At 38.7% G+C, this 17,938-nt stretch overlaps 1 protein-coding gene across 1 annotated transcript in view; it reads left to right on the top strand.

Moving 5' to 3' along the window:
• FAT1 (FAT atypical cadherin 1) overlaps positions 1 to 17,938 on the top strand; it is a 127,279-nt gene that overhangs the window by 82,169 nt on the left and 27,172 nt on the right. The window contains exons 7-11 of the mRNA XM_012644018.1: positions 2,188 to 2,327; positions 7,376 to 7,651; positions 7,780 to 7,990; positions 13,070 to 17,137; positions 17,679 to 17,875. Coding sequence (XP_012499472.1) covers positions 2,188 to 2,327; positions 7,376 to 7,651; positions 7,780 to 7,990; positions 13,070 to 17,137; positions 17,679 to 17,875 — 4,892 coding nt within the window. The remainder of the gene's footprint in view (positions 1 to 2,187; positions 2,328 to 7,375; positions 7,652 to 7,779; positions 7,991 to 13,069; positions 17,138 to 17,678; positions 17,876 to 17,938) is intronic.

Genomic DNA, 17,938 nt, shown 5'->3' with positions numbered 1-17,938 from the left:
TCCTCCCACCTTGGCCTCCCAAAGCGCTGGGATTATAGGCATGAGCCACTGCACCCAGCCCCAAGGATTTTTATTTAGAGAAAGAAAATTAGTTCCAAATCTTAATTTAAGTTTTGCATGTAATTAAGCAGTTTTGAAAATATTGAGAGATGACTTTAAAAACAAAAAACCTACATTGTCATTTGCCATCAGAATCTTCTAATTTGGTGCTCATTTTTCAACTGTTATTGTAAAATACATCTCTGTTGAGGATGAATTGTCTAAGTCATTTTCAATAAAACTAGTTAGAGTGATTAATCTTTTAAATCACTTTTTTTGCACTCCCCCTCCCCCTTAGCTACCTTAACTAGGACTGTGTGAAATAACTGATAAAATTGTTCTAATAATTCCTTTAACATTTTTATTTGTTCCTATCCAGTGACAGAGATGGCCAGATTACTGAGATTTCAAACTTAAATGTTAAAAAGCTATATGTTAAATTTTTCAAAAGGAAGCATGGTTCATTATATTAATTAACCCTCTAATAATAAAATGTGCTTGCTTAATAAGCCATTTCTTCTCCTTTTCTGTCATCTGGTTTAGCTCAGACATAAAATATAATACCCTATTCAACATACTTTTAAAAATTCATATTAAACTTTGGCATCTTTTTTTCATTCTGTTTCTTCACAATATTTTAATTACAAGGATATTTAAGATCAAAAGTATGTGTTGCAGTTCACCTCTAGTTGGAACTTTATGTCCATTTTTCCTCCTCTGCCCCTTAGCCATGTTACCCCCAAAGGCTCCTTCAATAGGTTGAAGCTGAAGGGACCCAGACTGTGGGGACCTGGGGTACAAGCAGGACAGGCTTTGCCTCTCTGAACTTTCACAAAGGCTGGGCTGTTATCCCAGTTTTGGGTAGTATATGAAATTGCTGATTATCATCAACACCTGTGAAACCAGTACAGTTTAGTTTTAAGGGAAGAAAACAATTATTTTCATAGTTATCTGTAATCAAAATAGCTTGTTTGCTTCTGTTAACTTTTATCACATATCCAGATCAAGAGGCTGCTGTTATGCAGTATCTGACTTGGCTGTTTAATACTTATGGTGTTCGGAGCTGGTTTGATTGACTGTTCTTATTCTGTGCTTGCTTTCCATGCTTGCTTGCTTCTTTTTGGCTGGCCAGGAGACACACTTGCTAGAGAAGTTTTTTACGTCTTTCAGATGACTTGTGACCTGAACTGTACAGCAGAAGGTATCTGCTGAGATCACATAATTTGCCTCAGATTATGAGATCTAAAATAAATGCAATTGATTTTTTTTTTTTTTGAACTTCTTTCCAGTGACTGTCTTTCATTGCTGTTTCTTTTCATATCGCGCACATGGTCACCCATTCCAACTGCAAACATGTTGACTTAATACATCCCTAGGTCCATAGTTTCAGGTTTGACTTAAGACTGTGTGTGCGTTTTTTCGATTTTTGGTTAGATTTAGTAGTAGAACTTCATCATGACATTAAACATTTATTTTCATTCCATTACATTTCATTAATATAAGTGTCTCAAGTTCAATGGTTTTTTTTTTTATGTAGAATATAATTGAGGATATATTTGGCTAGTATTAGTAGGACAGAAACATTTTGCTTCATTAAGCTTTGTATTTGACAAGAATGGGAAAATAAATTCTTTTCAGATAGTGTACAGTAGCCAGGACTAATTGAAGTTAACTACCTTTTTTTTTCAGAGTTAACACTTATTTTTAATAGTTATTTTATTAGGATATTATGCTCAAAATAGCAAAAAAAATTTTTTTTAATACTTAACCTTTTAAATGGCCAATGATGTTTCATATAGCTACTGAGATATATAAATTGAAGACATACTCAGATCTCCTGAAAAAGCAAATTGAAAGTAACTCATTTGGCAGTATTAGCAGCGTTTTCTGTTTTCAGAATTGCTTTCTTGCTTCCTCTCAGTTGCTTCCTTGACAATTAGGGGTTCAGTTTGGACTTAATAAGCCTTGTCTTTCTAATTGGCTGCTCTTTTCTTATCTTTCAAAATGCTTGCTTCTTGGAATCACTTTGATCAGTATATCAGAAGGTTTCTTTCTTCCACTACCATTAAATATTAGAAAGCTACAACATAAATGACAGATTTTCATCTTGTGACCTGTTTTTACTGTTTTTGTCCTAATTTAAACTAGGTGGCAACTATGACAGTCACTTTGATGTGGACAAGGGCACTGGAACCATCATCGTTGCCAAACCTCTTGATGCAGAACAAAAATCAAATTATAACCTCACAGTTGAGGCTACAGATGGAACCACCACTATCCTTACTCAGGTAAGTGAATTACTAATGGTGTATTTGTGAGAGGAAGATTCAGATAACATTCTGTTTTAAGGGTCCACAGGCAATATGAGCAGCTGATTTTGCCCTGTGAGGTTCTAAAACAAGAAGTATGTTAGTATGTGGATATAGTTTACAACTATAAACTATGCCAAGGCTTTTTTGTTTGTTTTTTTATTTTTTGTGTTTTGTTTTGTTTTGTTGTGATAGGGTCTGGGCTAGAGTACATCATAGCTCCCTGCAACCTCAAACTCCTGGGCTCATCTAATCCTCCCACCTCAGCCTCCTGAGTAGCTGGGACTACAGACATGTGCCACCATGACCATGCCCGGCTAATTTTTCCATTTTTCGTGGAGACAGAGTCTCCCTGTGTTGCTCGGGCTGGTCTCAGATTCCTGGTCTCAAGGGTCCTCCCACCTTGGCCTCCCAAAGCGCTGGGATTATAGGCATGAGCCACTGCACCCAGCCCCAAGGATTTTTATTTAGAGAAAGAAAATTAGTTCCAAATCTTAATTTAAGTTTTGCATGTAATTAAGCAGTTTTGAAAATATTGAGAGATGACTTTAAAAACAAAAAACCTACATTGTCATTTGCCATCAGAATCTTCTAATTTGGTGCTCATTTTTCAACTGTTATTGTAAAATACATCTCTGTTGAGGATGAATTGTCTAAGTCATTTTCAATAAAACTAGTTAGAGTGATTAATCTTTTAAATCACTTTTTTTGCACTCCCCCTCCCCCTTAGCTACCTTAACTAGGACTGTGTGAAATAACTGATAAAATTGTTCTAATAATTCCTTTAACATTTTTATTTGTTCCTATCCAGTGACAGAGATGGCCAGATTACTGAGATTTCAAACTTAAATGTTAAAAAGCTATATGTTAAATTTTTAATTTCTCTTCTTTTTAATAATTCTCTTTGGTTCTCAGTGTGGGCTGTTTGAGCTGTATGAAAGAAACATTCCTGGGTGAATGACCTTCGTGAGGTTTCAGGAGGAGGCAGAGTCATTTATTTAACAGATGTTTGTTATATGCCAGGTATTGTTTTGGAAACAATAATAGAAAGCAAAACAGACAAAAATGCTACCATCTTGGAGCTTACATTAGGCTGATAGAAGCTAAAGCCTTGTGTATAATCTACTGTGTTCTAAAAGAAAAAGGAAGAAGTTAAACAGTAGAGTATAAAATGCTTCTGAGTTCTAATTTTCTAGCTTTAGGTTATACTGTTTTAAAGCTTAAGTGAGACAGATCATCTGCTAAATCATTTAGTTGCGTTGTAGGATAAAAATTGTAGTCTGGGATGTCTTTTCAATTAATAAATGAGTAGATGATTTAAAGCCAGTTATGAATAATTGATTTCTGTTTCCAAATCCTTGTGATTTTTTTGTGTGTATGTAAAATTGATATATGTACAGTATTCTGTATGCTTTTGGGATCATTTTGAGATTGTCATGTAAAAGTGCTAGTGTGGTATTAAAATTTCAATTTCGTCAGTAGCTGTTCTTATTCCGGAGACAAGCAGAATCAATTGGTTTTCTCTCTCTTTAAGGATAAGCTCTTGAAGGTAAATTTTAGAGCATGAAAGTGAGAATAAAAGCATCAAGAATTGTAATAAATCTAACAGGATAATTCTGAGAGAAGGATTTAAAGAGTATAGCTATAGTTCTGTTCATGTAATCAACTAACCAGAAATCCATTAGAAAGAACTCAGTAAGCAGTGGAAATGGCCCAGTGTCCCAAGCATTCTCATTGCTAAAGACGATACATCTACCTGAAGCATTTATTATTTACTACATCAATGAATAATTAGTATTGCACTTCTTTCCCAATAATTGTATTTTTTAATTAGCACAGTTAAGAACTTAGTATGAAATATGTACATTGACTAAAATTCCCTTAAACCCCAGGTAATATATTCTAGTTTTCTTTCCCAGGGGCACAGTGTATCTTACATTTCAATGCTTCATTTATATGGAAGTATAACTTGTTTCAAGGCATTTTCAGAGGGTTTTGATAATCTTTAGATTATCAAAAGAGGTGCTGACAGGGAAAGATAGTCAGAATGTGGGAGAATGATTACTGAGTCCTGGGTGACCGGTGAAGGACAAAGGGAACAATCAGTAATTAGGTTTAGGTTTGCAGTCTGGGGCAGAGAACAGGGAGATAGGAATGGGGGTGCAGGGGGGCATACAGAGCAGCATACACCACACAAAGAGCAACACAAATCAGAACCGGGTAGATAAGGCACTGGGACACAGCAGAGTAGATTTGGGTCTATAGGTAAAACTCAAAAACCAACAGAGCAGGTTTTGTGCATCCAGGTGAGCAGCAGCAGATGCCAGGTTTGAGCAGGTTTAGGAGAAGGTTTGGGAGAGCATGGTGGGTGAAGCAGGGCGATCCTCAGCTGAGGTGTGCCATGGGAGGGAGGGTCGGCACACGACTGCCACTGCTCTGCAGAAACAGCTCTTGTTGCCTTCCTGTCCTGCTGTGCTCTGCCTAGGATGCTGACCAGTATCAACATGAATCACTTTGCTTTATCTTGTATCTACAGATAACTTAACAAATCTAGTTACCTTTTTTTTCTTTCTTTGGAACAGCTTTGCTTTCCTGTTTTCTTTCACTTTCTCTCGACCATCGGCATTGCATACACTGGAACGGGCTGCTTCGTTTGGATCTCAGCTCTGCCTCTTGCTCTTGTCCATAGGCAAATAGCTCTAACCTGCTACGCTTCCATTTTCTCACGTGGAAGGTGGGGATAGTGATGTCCACCCTCACAGAATCCTTGTAAGAGTTACATGAGACGACACCGGGGTGCTTGCCTGTCAAGCTCTGAGAGTACCACCCAGTAAGCACTCAGAAGGCGAGAGCTGTTGCACATCAACAGTGTCTTGGGCTCTTGTCCCCCCACCGGGCACTTGATTCACCTTCCCCTGGCCAGTCCTTGTCCCTGTAGTTCATCTTGCAGGTGGATTTCCTCTGACCACAAGGTCCAGAAAGCACGGGGTACATAGTTCTCCAGCCTCGCTCGGGAGTCCAGACTCTGCACATTCCATCCCACCTTCTTCCTGCTCCTGCTATATCGTCTCATAGATCCTTCTGTCCAGTGATGTTCAGTGCCACCTGTCACTCTCATGTCTTTGAGAGAGTGTTTCCCCACACACACTGAGGTACCAACCAAAGCCCGCTCAAGCAAAGCATTACCTTCTTAGGAGCTGTCCGAATGTCCCAGCCAATCTCTGGACTCCTAAAAATGTATTTGGTAATATATAAAACATAATTAGGCTTTGTATATGCAAGGCATTGCCCGATGAGGCTGAGAGCTCTGTGAGAGCAGGGACTGTTGTGCACTCATTTTACACCCTCAGAACTACGTAGGCAAATGCTAAGCATATAAGTGCCTGATGAATATGTTTTAATTGAACTGCCTTATCAAAAATGATTGGTTTTACTTTCAGCTATTTTGACCGAATAAGGATTAGTTGAGCTTGGAGCAGGATTAGACTTCTCTGCTTAACACTCAATACATGGGAAAAGTGATTTTTAAATTTATAGTGGAAATGAATATATGATGATTTAATTTATAGAAATTATCTTTATAGCCATTCCTTCTGGATTATCACTGACCTTTCAAAATAAGTGTTTACAAAGCTTTCATGTAAAACATTTCTTTGATTTGGTGAATGCATTTAGTATTCATAGAAACTGTAATGTTACAAATCCATCATTGATGTTTTAGTCTTCTATGAGTACATTGGTACGGTCTTCACAAAAAGGTCTCTGTTCATACACCTGCACCAGTGTGGTTAGCAGTTTCGCCTGTGCATTCCTGGGACTTTGGCATCCTGTGCCACTCAGACTAACAGATCCCTTTCTTCCATCTGAGCTAACTACGCTCAGGTTTCTTGTTCATAAACTCTATACCACGTTTTATAATCAGTACTGATTTCCACTATACCTTATCCATATATCTTTTCATTCTGAAAATTAATCCTCTTACTTTCAAATGTTTTTTCTTGTTTTTTAATTTAGCTTAGGACTGAGTTTTTTAACATCTACTTTTTTTCCTCTAAAGTTTTTATGTTGACATATTCAAGAGAGTTTTATCTTCTCAGTCTATTTAAATTGCTTTTAAGAAGGCCAGGCACAGTGGCTCACGCCTGTAATCTCCTAGCACTCTTGGAGGCCAAGGTGGGAGGATTGCTTGAGGTCAGGAGTTGAAGACCAGCCTGAGCAGCATAGCAAGACCTTGTCTCTACAAAAAGTAGAAAAATTAGCCGGGCTTGGTGGCATGCACCTGTATTCCCAATTACTTGGGGGACTGAGGCAGGAGAATCGCTTGATCCCAGGAGTTTGAGGTTGCAGTGAGCTATAATCACGCCACTGCCCTCAGGCCTGGGCAACAAAGTGAAACTCTATCTCAAAAAAAAAAAAATGCTTTTAGGGAATAAACATATTTACTGCCTTTGGTAGATTTTGAGATAACGATAATGTAATGATTTTAAAACATATTTCTTTTTACATATTAAAAAAACCCGTGATCAGGGATTTGTAGTGTGAAAGATTAGGATGAGAAATTTGTATAGTCTAACCATTTACCTCACTCATCTCAGTAGGTTGGTAGTTACAGTCAAATCTGATACAAGAAGTTAGTCTTCTGTAAATTCTGGTAAATTCTCTGCTATCTTTACATGAGTAATCTACAAACATCTCCTCTGTAGAAACATAAGAGAAATTAAGTCTACATTTCAGAAAAAAGTGTTGTGTGTGAAAAGTGTTACAGATACTTTGTCTACAAAGTTAATTTCAAGAATTAGAAAGGTCTTTATTATCTTACTCATATTCAGGTAATTAATATATCAATGAGAAAGGTTTAAGGCATTTTTGATTCTAGATTTTTGTTGTTTTTATTTCTCATACTAGCGTTTCATTTTGCTAAAATAATTGGCTTTTCATCAGTGTACGTATGATTTTTTCCTGCTTTAAATATTAAAACACCACAATTAGGAATATGATTACGTGAGTCATTTTGTCATTCATTACAGGTATTCATCAAAGTAATAGACACAAATGACCATCGTCCTCAGTTTGCTACATCAAAGTATGAAGTTGTTATTCCTGAAGATACAGTGCCAGAAACAGAAATTTTGCAGATCAGTGCTATGGATAAGGATGAAAAAAACAAACTAAGCTACACTTTGCTGAGTAGTATAGATCCATTGAGTCTGAAGAAATTCCGCCTTGATCCTGCAACTGGCTCTCTCTATACTAATGAAAAACTGGATCATGAAGCCATTCACCAGCATGTTCTCACAGTCATGGTAGGTAGGGCATTCTGCTTGTTCTTCTGCCACCTTTGGATCCTGGAAGGTTTCATGTGTTTCAGAGTGATTTTTAATCAATTATAAGGAAAACCTCAACAGGATTGATAATGTATTGATTCTTTTAGGTACGGGATCAAGATGTCCCTGTAAAACGCAACTTTGCAAGGATTGTCGTCAATGTCAGCGACACGAATGACCATGCCCCGTGGTTCACCAGTTCCTCCTATGAAGGGCGGGTGTATGAATCAGCAGCTGTTGGCTCGGTGGTATTGCAGGTTACAGCTCTGGACAAGGACAAAGGGAAAAATGCTGAAGTGCTGTACTCAATTGAATCAGGTACTCTTGGAGTACTCGGTAGAGTTTTAACTTTGGACTTGCCAAAGTCGCCGTCTTTTCCAAAATTAGTTCTGGGTATTGAAGCATTTCTGTGTATCTCTGCAAAAATTGCTTAAATTTGTCTCTAGCTACAATATTTTTACATGTTAGGAGAAAGAGGATTTAAAAAAAAAAATTTTAACCCATCAGAGAGCAAAAGTAGAGTCCTAACTAAATTTGGGTAAAGTTCTTGGGGATTCACAATATCAGCATAAGTCAAGACTCTGAGAAGTCCTATAGTAAGGGAAACTTTATTTGACCAATTCAATAATTCCAAAATTATCATAACCGTACCTTTTCTTCCATTATATCAGTTAGCTATGAGACACACTTAGGAAGATGCTGGCCTAGTAATTTAATGTTTTACTACTTTGTCCGAGTATTTTCTCTTGGGCAGAGCAGGAAATCCCGTGACAGAGTGCTGACTCATGTACTTCCAGTTGACTCAAATATCAGAAAGGGGGTGCCATGCCCCTCCTACCCTTTCCAGGTTTAGCCCATTTTTTGCCACTCACTTTAACCACTTACCTTTAACCACATGAGTTTCATTCATGGAATTGGGTGGTTGAAATAGACCCCAGAGTTGGGACTGGACTAGAGGAATGCTGACAAGGCCCGGGGCCTGCTGGAGCTGGGCATGAAGCAACAAGGGCCAGGGGACCCACTGGAACTGCAAGTCAGGACAGCTCTTTCAGGGGCAACAGGGCAAGAAACCTGGAGTCTTGCTGGGGATGGCAAGAAGGACCACCAAGAAGCAGCCCTGGCAAAGTGAAAAAATGCTTTCGTTTTCTGTTCTGTTTTGTGCTGCTATTGCTGCATTCACTCCACGGGCAAGCGAAGCTCGTTTTATGTGCCTGGTGCCACGTTGCGAGTACTCATGCTTGATAGGTAGGGGTTACCATTTATACAGTCAGAAATCTCATTGCTTTGGGACTTTGCCTGCTCATGCCAAATACTATAAATGGGTGATTAAATATTGAGAAGGCAATTCACAGTTTTCCAGTTTCCTCAGTGCCACTGTTAGTACAAAGAATATAGTCTATTTCTGTCTTCTTTGTAATGAGTTCAGAGAATTAAGATCTTCCATTTAACTTGACTTTAGTTTTTTTTTTAAGTCCATAGCTCTATATATTTAGAAATGATCTCTTGTAGGAATTAGAACTGGTACAGATGTAGGTTAACTATAGATCATGTAATCAAAATCTGAATAAATGGAGAGTAATTAAAAAAAATACTTACTGATGTGTTTTAGGTAGTTAAACTATTTTTATTTCTTAACATATTTGAAATTTCATTTGTTTCCCTTAAGACAACCAAATTGAGTTTATTACTCACAAATAAGATCTCACATATTACCTGTGATTGTAGTGTTAAAATGTATTGTAGTGTAGGTAGTGCCTTGAATAAAAATGAAGTTTTTTTTCCACTGGTTCAGAAATTTAGCTGTTAAAAAAACAGTGCATTCCATTTGTGCATGCCTGAACACTTCAATAAAGTAATTTTGTCATAGACAAACTGACGGGGTTTATGTAGGAGAAAATGTTAAACTTTCCCTTAGCTTTCACATAATTTTCAACAACTGGGTGGTTAAAATATGATTGTTGGTGTCTGAGTGAAAGCATGTGCATTCTTTGAATGCTTGCAGTGACTGATGGAATTAGTAATTTGGTATTTTAAGAATGGAACTCTGTCTACCCTCAAAGAATAGATAAGACCAATGGCCTGTTTCAATGTAGAATTAAAACTTTTTAGAAGATATTTTTATAGTTTTGGTGATGTAAAAATTATGCTAAACAATTACTTTATAGGAAACCACTATTAAAATGCACTAGAATTGTGTGTGTGTTTGTATCTGTTGGAATAGTATGAATTATAAAATGTTCATACTGCCTGTCATTTAACGGTTTATTCATAATCACCTGCTTGTAATTTGTGTCAGATAACATTTAGTAAAGTTCAAAAGACTAGTTATAAATTCAGTCCGTAACACTGCATGTTTAATTAGCAGTAATTTATTGAGCAAAAGGTTTGGCCTGATTAGGAGTCTTTGGGGAGAAAGGAATCAATTAAAAGATATTTTCAGTAACAATTGGGTTATGTGCTAGAGACACATCAGTGCCATACTCTGGCTGTATGATGTTTTCTTCTCTTTATGTCTTTTTTAAAAAGTAGATTATTGGAGCACTACTTTAAAACTTTTGTAATGCCTAGAAATAGAAGACAGTAAATACACTTATTGATTAGAATTGGTTCTCTTTCCCAAACTTAGGTTAAATATAATTGCCTTGCAAGTTGATGGAGGTTGCCATCCTGTCAGCCAGTCAGCAGGTCCTTACTGACCGTCCCCAGTGTGTCCACAGGGGAAGAAACAGACGCCTGCACAGCTCTGTGTAGTAGAGTGATAGCTTAAGAGCAAAAATTAGCTGTTTGTCTAGATATACAGAGAACAATTTAGGGTTGTTTAGAAAGTCACTAATATTTCAGCTAAAGTGAATGAATAAGCCCCCAACCTAGTACAGACTTCTCCTACTGCCTTATTAATTCATTCACAAATATCGTGTGTGTAAAAAATTTCGGTGTTTGGCGAATGTACCTATTATTAGAAAAGGCAGGGGCACATTCACACCACTCAGCAGCCCTAAGTATTTCTCCAAATAAGTGTCATATTGCTTTCCTGTCTGTGAATCTGATGATTTTTGCCTTAGTAATAAGGCAGTCAGATCTGTATATCAAATCACTAGCTGGGCTCCTGTTTTAACTTCTTATCATCAGTGACAAGCTCGGAGCTGTCTTTATCAAAGTCAGGATATCCCAGATAATAAAGAATGTTTCTCAATTTCCGATGGCCAGTAAAGAGCAAGACTATATACTATAAAGAAAACTCAGGGTGAGGAGACAGAACAGCCATGCTGAATAGGGACATCACGGGAGGCCTCACCGGGGGGACTCACATACAACCAGAGTGAATGAATGAGTGGAACAGCAGTGAGGATGGCTGGGGAAGACCGTCCAGGAGAAGAGACACGACATACAAGGGCTCGGTGGTGAGTGCGCTCTCCTGGTTCAGGAGCCGAGGAGGTTGCCAGCGTGGCTGGAGGGCAGGGAGCAAGTTACATGGAAAGCAGAGTGTTCAGCACAGCCAGCCTGAACACACTGCAGATGAAATCTATTCATTCTTCTTTGAGGCCTTACATATTTGAAGCTTTACTGGCAAAATATTTCCCTATACAAAATAAGAGAAATGCATGTAGAAGAATGTATATAAAATATGGTAGGTCAGCTTTTTTATGAGTACAGACACAGGAAGTCTGAGGGGTGGACATGGAGACAGTTACCACAGTCTCCTGTGTCAGGCCGGCAGTCCGTCACAGTTTTGGGAGGTAGGGGTGATGCCCAGGTAGGATGAGAAAAGGATCCCGGAGCTCTGATGACTGCCTATGACGCCATGAGAGAGGACCTAGGATCCCTGGCGTTGTAAATACAGGCGGGCCGGAAATCAGTGCTTCAGGCAGCCTGGCAGGGGCAGCAGGACCTCATCATGGGCCAGGGTTCAGCTCCAAGCGCCAGGCCCGAGGAGAGCCTGGGCCTCGCCCTGTTGCAGACAAGACGCTGCCTTGGGGCCTGGACTCAGAGCCAGGCAGACTTAATGAAAACCAGGCTGGGTCTGGCCTCCGAAAAAATGGTCATGGATTTTTGGAAAATGTATTAAAGGAAGGAAATGAAGACTGTAGAGGAAGTGTTCACTGTTAATGATGTGGAGAAAGAAGTACTTGGTTAATCCCCTGGTTTGCAGCTCACACTAAGTAGATCTGGTCTGTGAAGTGCCATACTGATTGCAAACCTAGAGGAAGAAGAATTTGAGAAGGCAGTTAAATGGCAAATGAACTTTGTTTTGGGTAGGTGTAATAGTTCATTTGGGGAAAATAAATTTCGTGCTGTGAAGAGGATAATGAATTCTGGGCACTCATTTATGAAACAGAAAAGGAGTGGAGGTTTCATGGGCAAATCAAATCTGAGGGCCCAAACGTTGCCTTGATCTCTCCACAAGGGCTGTTGAAAGCTGCTGTTTTCTTCAAAAAGATTTCAATGGATGATACAAAACTATGGAATTATTGTAGAATTACAGTTGCAACTAAATATATATACACAATATAGCCTGAAAAAGTCTTCAAAGAAAAGCAAGTGAAACAATCCTCCTAGAGCAGAAACAGCTCTCTCAGCTAGCATGTTGATGTTTTGGGCCAGATGATTGTTTGTTGTAGGGGGCTGCCCTGTGCACTGTAGGTTACTAGGCAGCATCCCTGGTCTCTACCCACTGGATGCCAGGAGCACTCTCTCCCTCCAAGTTGTGACAACCAAAAATGTCTACAGACATTGCCAGATGTCTCCTTGGGAGCAAAATCACCCCAGTTGAGAACCACTGACCTAGAAGATAAATAGACCTGAAAAAGATTAAGAAGGGAATGTTGTTGAAATCTTCAAAACCTGTAGAGTGGGATGAATAAGTTATACAAACTTATTCATCAGTTTTCTGAATATTTAAAATATGTGAGGCAGCTCTTTTGAAGCTTGATGTAAGTTTTCTTACTAAATTGACATATATTCCTTTATAATGCAGAAGAATCTTGAGAATTTGTGAGTTTTAACTGCTGAGAATATAAATGTGTTCCAGAAGAATGTTGAGGGACCCTAGGAAAATTATTAACTCTGCTGTTTTATGGAAGGATAATCATGTCCTTCCATAGTACATCCCCAATTCAACCCAGAGAGTGAGTTTGGGCTTTAGGTACAGGGTGGTATTTCTTCTGTTTCTTGCTTTTCATAATTTAGGAAGAAAATTCTGAAAAGTATACCTGGTTTTAGGTGGATAAAAATAAAACAAGTTGAAGGTTCTGTTCCAATGTTATACCCTGAATTTCTGCTTAATTTCAGAATATAGTTTTTCAAGATAGCTGTATTCGTTTCTGTTTCTCCAACTATAATACTACTTCTGTTGCTCCGTGTATTTTTTCTCTAACATGTTTTTTTCTGTCCTTCCAGGAAATATTGGAAATTCTTTTACAATTGATCCCATTTTGGGCTCTATAAAAACTGCCAAAGAATTAGACCGAAGTAACCAAGTGGAATATGATTTAATGGTAAAAGCTACAGATAAAGGCAATCCACCAATGAGTGAAATAACTTCTGTGCATATCTCGGTCACAATTGCTGACAATGCCTCTCCTAAGTTCACGTCAAAAGAATATTCTGTTGAAATCAGTGAAACTGTCAGTGTTGGGAGTTTTGTCGGAATGGTCACAGCCCACAGTCAATCGTCAGTGGTATATGAAATAAAAGATGGAAATATAGGTGATGCTTTTGATATTAATCCACATTCTGGAAGTATCATCACTCAAAAAGGTCTGGATTTTGAAACTTTGCCTGTTTATACATTGATAATACAAGGAACTAACATGGCTGGTTTGTCCACTAATACGACTGTTCTAGTGCATCTGCAGGATGAGAATGACAACTCGCCAATTTTTATGCAGGCAGAATATTCAGGACTCATTAGCGAATCAGCTTCAATTAGCAGTGTGGTCCTTACAGAGAAGAACATCCCTCTAGTGATTCGAGCAACTGATGCTGATAAAGAATCAAATGCTTTGCTTGTTTATCACATTGTTGAACCATCTGTACACAAATATTTTGCTATTGATTCTAGCACTGGTGCTATTCATACCGTCCTAAGTCTGGACTATGAAGAAACAAGTATTTTTCACTTCACTGTACAAGTGCATGACATGGGAACTCCACGTTTATTTGCTGAATATGCAGCAAATGTGACTGTACATGTCATTGACATTAATGACTGCCCTCCCGTGTTCTCCAAGTCAGTATATGAAGCATCTCTTTTGTTACCATCATACAAAGGAGTAAAAGTCATCACAGTAAATGCTACAGATGCTGATTCAAGCTCGTTCTCACGGTTAATATACTCCATCACTGAAGGCAACATTGGGGAAAAGTTTTTTATGGACTACAAGACTGGTACTATAACTGTACAAAACACAACTCAGTTAAGAAGCCGCTACGAGTTAACCATTAGAGCTTCTGATGGCAGATTTGCCAGCTTTACCTCTGTGAAAATTAATGTGAAAGAAAGCAAAGAAAGTCAGCTAAAGTTTACCCAAGATTCCTACTCTGCAGTAGTGAAAGAGAATTCCACTGAAGCCAAAACATTAGCTGTCATTACTGCTATTGGGAATCCAATCAATGAGCCCTTGTTTTATCACATCCTCAACCCAGATCGCAGATTTAAAATAAGCCGCACTTCAGGAGTGCTGTCAACCACTGGTATTCCATTTGATCGCGAACAGCAGGAGTCGTTCAATGTGGTTGTGGAAGTGACAGAAGAAAATAAGCCTTCAGCAGTAGCCCACGTTGTTGTGAAGGTCACCATAGAAGACCAAAATGACAACGCACCGGTGTTCGTCAACCTTCCCTACTATGCTGTTGTTAAAGTGGATACTAAGGTGGGCCATGTCATTCGCTCCGTTACTGCTGTAGACAGAGATAGTGGCAGAAACAGGGAAGTGCATTACTACCTTAAGGAACATCACGAACACTTTCAGATTGGACCTTTGGGTGAAATTACACTGAAAAAGCAATTTGAACTTGACACCTTAAATAAAGAATATCTCATTACAGTGGTTGCAAAAGATGGAGGAGACCCAGCCTTTTCAGCTGAAGTTATTGTTCCAATCACTGTTATGAACAAAGCCATGCCTGTGTTTGAAAAGCCTTTCTACAGCGCAGAGATTGCAGAGAACATCCAGATGCACAGCCCGGTTGTCCATGTACAAGCCAACAGCCCAGAAGGGTTGAAAGTGTTCTACAGCATCACAGATGGAGATCCTTTTAACCAGTTTACCATTAACTTCAATACTGGAGTTATAAATGTCATAGCTCCTCTGGATTTTGAGTCCCACCCAGCATATAAGCTGAGCATACGAGCAACTGACTCCTTGACCGGGGCCCATGCTGAAGTATTTGTGGACATAGTAGTGGAAGACATCAACGATAACCCTCCTGTGTTTGTCCAGCAGTCATATGCAGCCACCCTGTCTGAGGCATCTGTAATTGGAACATCTGTCATTCAAGTGAGAGCAACAGATTCTGATTCAGAACCAAATAGAGGGATTTCTTACCAGCTGTTTGGGAATCATAGCAAGAGTCATGATCATTTTCACATAGATAGCAGCACTGGTCTCATTTCACTGGTCAGAATGTTGGATTATGAACAGTTCCAGCAGCACAAGATTTTTGTGAGAGCTGTTGATGGTGGTATGCCCCCGCTGAGCAGCAATGTGATTGTCACAGTGGATGTCACCGATCTCAATGATAATCCACCACTGTTTGACCAACAGATTTATGAAGCCAAAATCAGCGAGCATGCCACTCATGGGCATTTTGTGACCTGTGTAAAAGCCTATGATGCAGACAGTTCAGACATAGACAAGTTGGAATATTCCATTCTGTCTGGCAATGATCATAAAAATTTTGTCATTGACAGTGAAACGGGGATTATCACACTCTCAAACCTGCGCCGGCACACCTTGAAGCCATTTTACAGCCTTAACATTTCTGTTTCTGATGGAGTTTTTAGAAGTTCAGCTCAGGTTCATGTAACTGTAATTGGAGGCAATTTGCACAGTCCTGTTTTTCTTCAGAATGAGTATGAGGTGGAACTAGCTGAAAATGCTCCTTTACATACCCTGGTGATTGAGGTTAAAGCAACTGATGGGGATTCTGGTATTTACGGTCAAATTTCTTACCATGTTGTAAATGACTTTGCCAAAGACAGATTTTACACAAATGAGAGAGGACAGATATTTACTTTGGAAAAACTTGATCGAGAAACACCAGCAGAGAAAGTAATCCCAATTCGTTTAATGGCTAAAGATGCTGGAGGAAAAGTTGCTTTCTGCACCATTAATGTCATCCTCACAGATGACAATGATAATGCACCACAGTTTCGAGCAACCAAATATGAAGTGAACATCGGATCCAGTGTTGCCAAAGGTACATCAGTCATTAAAGTTCTTGCAAGTGATGCCGATGAGGGATCCAACGCCGACGTCACCTATGCCATTGAAGCAGACTCTGAAAGTGTTAAGGAGAATCTGGAAATTAACAAACTGTCTGGCGTAATCACTACAAAGGAAAGCCTAATTGGCTTAGAAAATGAGTTCTTCACTTTCTTTGTTAGAGCAGTGGATAATGGGTCTCCACCAAAAGAATCTGTTGTTCCTGTCTATGTTAAAATTCTTCCACCAGAAATGCAGCTTCCAAAATTTTCAGAACCTTTTTATACCTATACAGTTTCAGAAGACATGCCTATTGGAACAGAAATAGATGTCATCCGAGCAGAACATAGCGGGACTGTTCTTTACAGCCTGATCAAAGGGAATACTCCTGAAAGTAACAGGGATGAGGCCTTCGTGATTGACAGACAGAGCGGGAGACTGAAACTGGAGAAGACCCTTGATCATGAGACAACTAAGTGGTATCAGTTTTCCATACTTGCCAGGTGCACTCGCGATGACTATGAGGTGGTGGCTTCTGTAGATGTGAGCATCCAAGTGAAAGATGCAAATGATAACAGCCCAGTCTTAGAGTCTAGTCCATATGAGGCATTTATTGTTGAAAATCTGCCAGGGGGAAGTAGAGTCATCCAGATCAGGGCATCTGATCTGGACTCAGGAACCAATGGCCAAGTGAAGTATAGCCTGGATCAGTCACAAAGTGTAGAAGTCATTGAATCTTTTGCCATTAACATGGAAACAGGCTGGATTACGACCCTAAAGGAACTTGACCACGAAAAGAGAGATAGTTACCAGATTAAAGTGGTTGCATCAGACCACGGAGAGAAGGTTCAGCTCTCCTCCACAGCCATCGTGGACGTGACCGTCACTGACGTCAACGATAGCCCGCCACGATTCACAGCGGAGATCTATAAAGGGACCGTGAGTGAAGACGACCCCCCGGGGGGTGTAATCGCCATCTTAAGCACCACGGATGCTGATTCTGAAGAGATTAACAGACAGGTCACATATTTCATAACAGGTAAAAAAAATTCAAACTAAATGGTTTAATTTAAAATCAAATTCTTTTAGAAGTATAAATTCTGAGATATGTATTATGGAAATTGGTAGTTAAAGATATGATTTTAGTTAAGAGTATCTAAAATAAGTAGAAATAACATCTGTTAGGCTACATTTCAAGATGGGAGCAAAACTAATAATTTTTCATTAGGCTGTTTTTTATTTTTGTGACTCATTCTATGGAACTTTGTACTCATTGTAAAATAAATATGCATTTTTTATAATTAAAAAGAAATAACGATAGTGTTAATGTAGGCTAAATTATTATTTAGCAGTCTTTATATTTTATTTGGCTTAAATCTGTGTTCATATATTTTAATGCTGCTTTGATTTGTTTTATAAATAGGAAAGCTAATATATACCAAATTGAAATTATTTTTTAAATCCTTAATTCTTCTAAACCATAACATCATATATCTTCTGTGTAGTTTATTTTTGCTGTTACTTATTTTTCTCCTTCTTTCAACAAATTTGACTTTCATCTTCCTCCATTGATGTAATAGGAGGGGATGCTTTGGGACAGTTTGCTGTTGAAAATATACAGAATGAGTGGAAGGTCTATGTGAAGAAACCTCTGGACAGGGAAAAAAAGGACAATTACCTTCTGACAATCACGGCGACCGATGGTACCTTCTCATCAAAAGCTATAGTTGAAGTGAAAGTTCTTGATGCAAATGATAACAGTCCAGTTTGTGAAAAGGTAGGCTACTCTTTCCTTAAATTTGTATATTATGAATTTAAATTTCTTTCTGAATCTTTTCAG

The sequence above is a fragment of the Propithecus coquereli genome, unplaced genomic scaffold (genome assembly GCF_000956105.1).
Source record: "Propithecus coquereli isolate 6110/MARCELLA unplaced genomic scaffold, Pcoq_1.0 Scaffold203, whole genome shotgun sequence".
Taxonomy (NCBI): domain Eukaryota; kingdom Metazoa; phylum Chordata; class Mammalia; order Primates; family Indriidae; genus Propithecus; species Propithecus coquereli.
Note: the sequence above shows the minus strand (reverse complement) of the source record. Positions and strands in the feature narration are given on the sequence as shown.